This window comes from Hyposmocoma kahamanoa, unplaced genomic scaffold (genome assembly GCF_003589595.1).
Source record: "Hyposmocoma kahamanoa isolate Upper Pololo Valley unplaced genomic scaffold, ASM358959v1 63, whole genome shotgun sequence".
Lineage (NCBI taxonomy): Eukaryota > Metazoa > Arthropoda > Insecta > Lepidoptera > Cosmopterigidae > Hyposmocoma > Hyposmocoma kahamanoa.
Window position 1 is genome coordinate 15,120,363 of NW_020653851.1, and position 2,786 is coordinate 15,123,148.

The 2,786-nt window shown below is 33.4% G+C and overlaps 1 protein-coding gene across 3 annotated transcripts in view; it reads left to right on the forward strand.

Moving 5' to 3' along the window:
* Nucleotides 1-329: 329 nt before the first annotated feature.
* LOC113230336 (phospholipid scramblase 1-like) overlaps nucleotides 330-2,786 on the forward strand; it is a 7,117-nt gene continuing 4,660 nt past the window's right edge. The window contains exons 1-2 of one of the 3 annotated variants that reach the window (XM_026464226.1): nucleotides 330-525; nucleotides 652-1,018. In XM_026464226.1, coding sequence (XP_026320011.1) covers nucleotides 661-1,018 — 358 coding nt within the window. In that variant the 5' untranslated portion in view covers nucleotides 330-525; nucleotides 652-660. The remainder of the gene's footprint in view (nucleotides 526-651; nucleotides 1,019-2,786) is intronic. The other 2 variants (XM_026464227.1, XM_026464228.1) reach the window with 2 other exon arrangements.

The following is a 2,786-nucleotide window of genomic DNA, read 5'->3' on the forward strand; positions in this document are numbered from 1 at the left end:
AGTTTGACAAACATAATAACATAACATACAATCAATACAATAGATGCTTGCATGCTATAAATATATTGTTAGTTATATACATACGTAGTTACGAATTATTGACAAACTTTTCATATTCTGTTATATTGGTATGAAAAAAAAGGAAATTGCAGTGCTTTATCATATTTCTTGTGAGATTATATTATATGCACTATAGATCAAGCGGTTGTGAAAATTTTTTAGCATTCTATTTTTCATTATAGAGGTCACATAAAGTGACCTTTAAATATTGATACAGACGAAAATACTTTGCTCTGATAGATACGAATATACTTTTCGCGAAGTGCTACCGGGCGTGTCTAATTTGTGCCACGCCGCGCATCACGCAATCGGGCGCACCATCAGATCTGGGACTAGTTAACAATTTCAAGGTTGTTGAGGATGATCATAATTTGAAGTAATTGAGTGACTGAATCTACTGCATACATAATTGTTGCCGGCTCGCAAAGTACATGCATAATATATAAGTGATTACGTGCTGAATTTGTAAATATTTCATACTTCTAAAAATAGGAGTGCTCTGTAGTTGCTGAAATTGTGTTAAGTGTGTGTTATATTTCCAGGGGTTTTTCACAACGTGACTAATAATTTCGTACGTTTTCCGCTTTACAGGACTGCAATATGTCTCATAAACCATACACTCCAAATTTCCCACAAAGTCAAGAGACTGCAGAGCTTCTAGAAGCGCAAAAGCCAAATGAAAGTTACGCTATGACAGTTCAAAGTAGCTACCCTGGGCCTCTTCAACATGGGCCTGCACCAGGCATTCAACCTCCTGGCATTCCTATGCAATCTGGTCATCAACCAGGGTTCCAACCTGGGTACCAGCCTGGATATCAGCCGGGGTTCCAACCTGGCTTCTCACCTGGATACCAACCACAGCCAGGGTATCCTCCTATGCAGGGTGGCTATCAGCCAGGGTATGTACCAGGAGCTCCAATAGTACACCAGCCAGGAATGCAGCCTCAAGGTCCACCAGGTAAGTTAACCAATAGACTGTTGTATAAATTTATGTTTTGTTTTCCCTTTGTAATATTTTTGTGTTTTTTGAGTACAGAGTTTCCATATTTAAAATCATTTTCTTTGTAAGTTTTTAATTTATTTGAAAATACATCTATATTTTGGGTTCATTATTTTACATTATGTTTATTAAAATATAAATGTATACACCTACATATGAGTGTGTTAAATATGTGAAAGAAAATAAAAGTAAATATGAGATAATTTTATTGTATACGTATAAGTTTACATTTTGGTCTTAAACGAGCTAGCAAGGGCAAGGTTTTAAGTTTACTGGATAGTGCGGAGTTTGGCCACCATGATATTCAATTATTTTTGTGAAGTCTTTGTATTAATAATTATTACAAACTAGTGGAGTCATTTCATTTCACAAAACATCCAATAAACTTAAAAATTATAATTATTTTTATGATTTCTTTTTAAACCTATCCCTACCTATTGCATCTATTTAAATAAATAATGATACTAAATAATATGGTCTGTGATACTAAATTTCCAAAACTAAATACGTTCCGAAAAATTAATTTTTCACTGTAAAGTCTGTTATATATATAATTGTTGTGATATCATTGTTTAGGTAAGTATATCATTGAGGACTATGTGAACGACTTCTTTGCACAGATAAGATTGTTTACCTCCACTGAGCAAGCATACTGTTATAAGAACATTGATAGGTAATAATCACTATGTCTATGTGAGTGACACTTGCCCATAAAGTTGTGATTTTCACTCGTGTTTGATATTTCATTTTACAATTTGTAACAAGTAACAGTGAGTCAGTACAACCTTGGTACAAAAGTGAAAATGTTAAAAGTACAATCACAACATAATTCCTTGGAACTGTCTGAAGAAAAATTATTTGAAAATAATCATAGTTCAACTCTTCACAACTGGTCTAGATTTAGGCGCTATGTAACTAAAAAGTCGAATATTCAAGACATCAAAGATATCAAAGTATTCATCATCAAAGTATTTATTTAGAAACATTGAGTGCATCCAGTGTTAAAAGGACCCTGAGAAGAATTTATAGGAATATTTTCAAATCTCGTTATCAAGGATATGAAAAGTTTTTAACCGATGAGGAAAAAAGGTTTATATTCGCATTCGATAGGCGTAGTGTGGTGGAGGGTTATTAGTTGTTATAAATGTTTAGTAACAATAATTATCTAAACATATTTCTTGAAGTCCTAGATTTAATTTTATCTTTTAACATTTTATTGCATCTGTTTCCAAGTGAACATTATAAACATTTTATTACTTATTATTTATTTTAAAACAAGGTTGTTTCATTAATAACATCTCAATGTTGATTATATTTTGTACATGTGCTTATTCCATGTAAGTATACTTGTCTTAGATAAATTACTAATTAAGTCGCACTAGAAAGTTTTTTAGCCTGAAATAGTATTGTGATATTAAAACAAAAAATTGTTTATGAGTAATGTGAAATGGGTCTTTAGGTGTATAGTTTGTTTAACTTCTGTGAATGTTATTTTGTATTTGTAAAGATGTATTGTTTTGGAATCCTCATTGACTGTCTTATAAAGGATTTCTGTTTGTGGGGTCCTCATGTGCTTGCAAAGGCCGGTTCTGTTTAGACGCACCGCTGTTGACGCCGCTTCCTGTCTGATGAACATTGGGAAGGGTCGCAGGTCCACCATCGCTTCAAGGGCGAAAGTTCCCATTGTTTACCTACCATTCTATGGCACTGCCAGAAGGTGATAGTG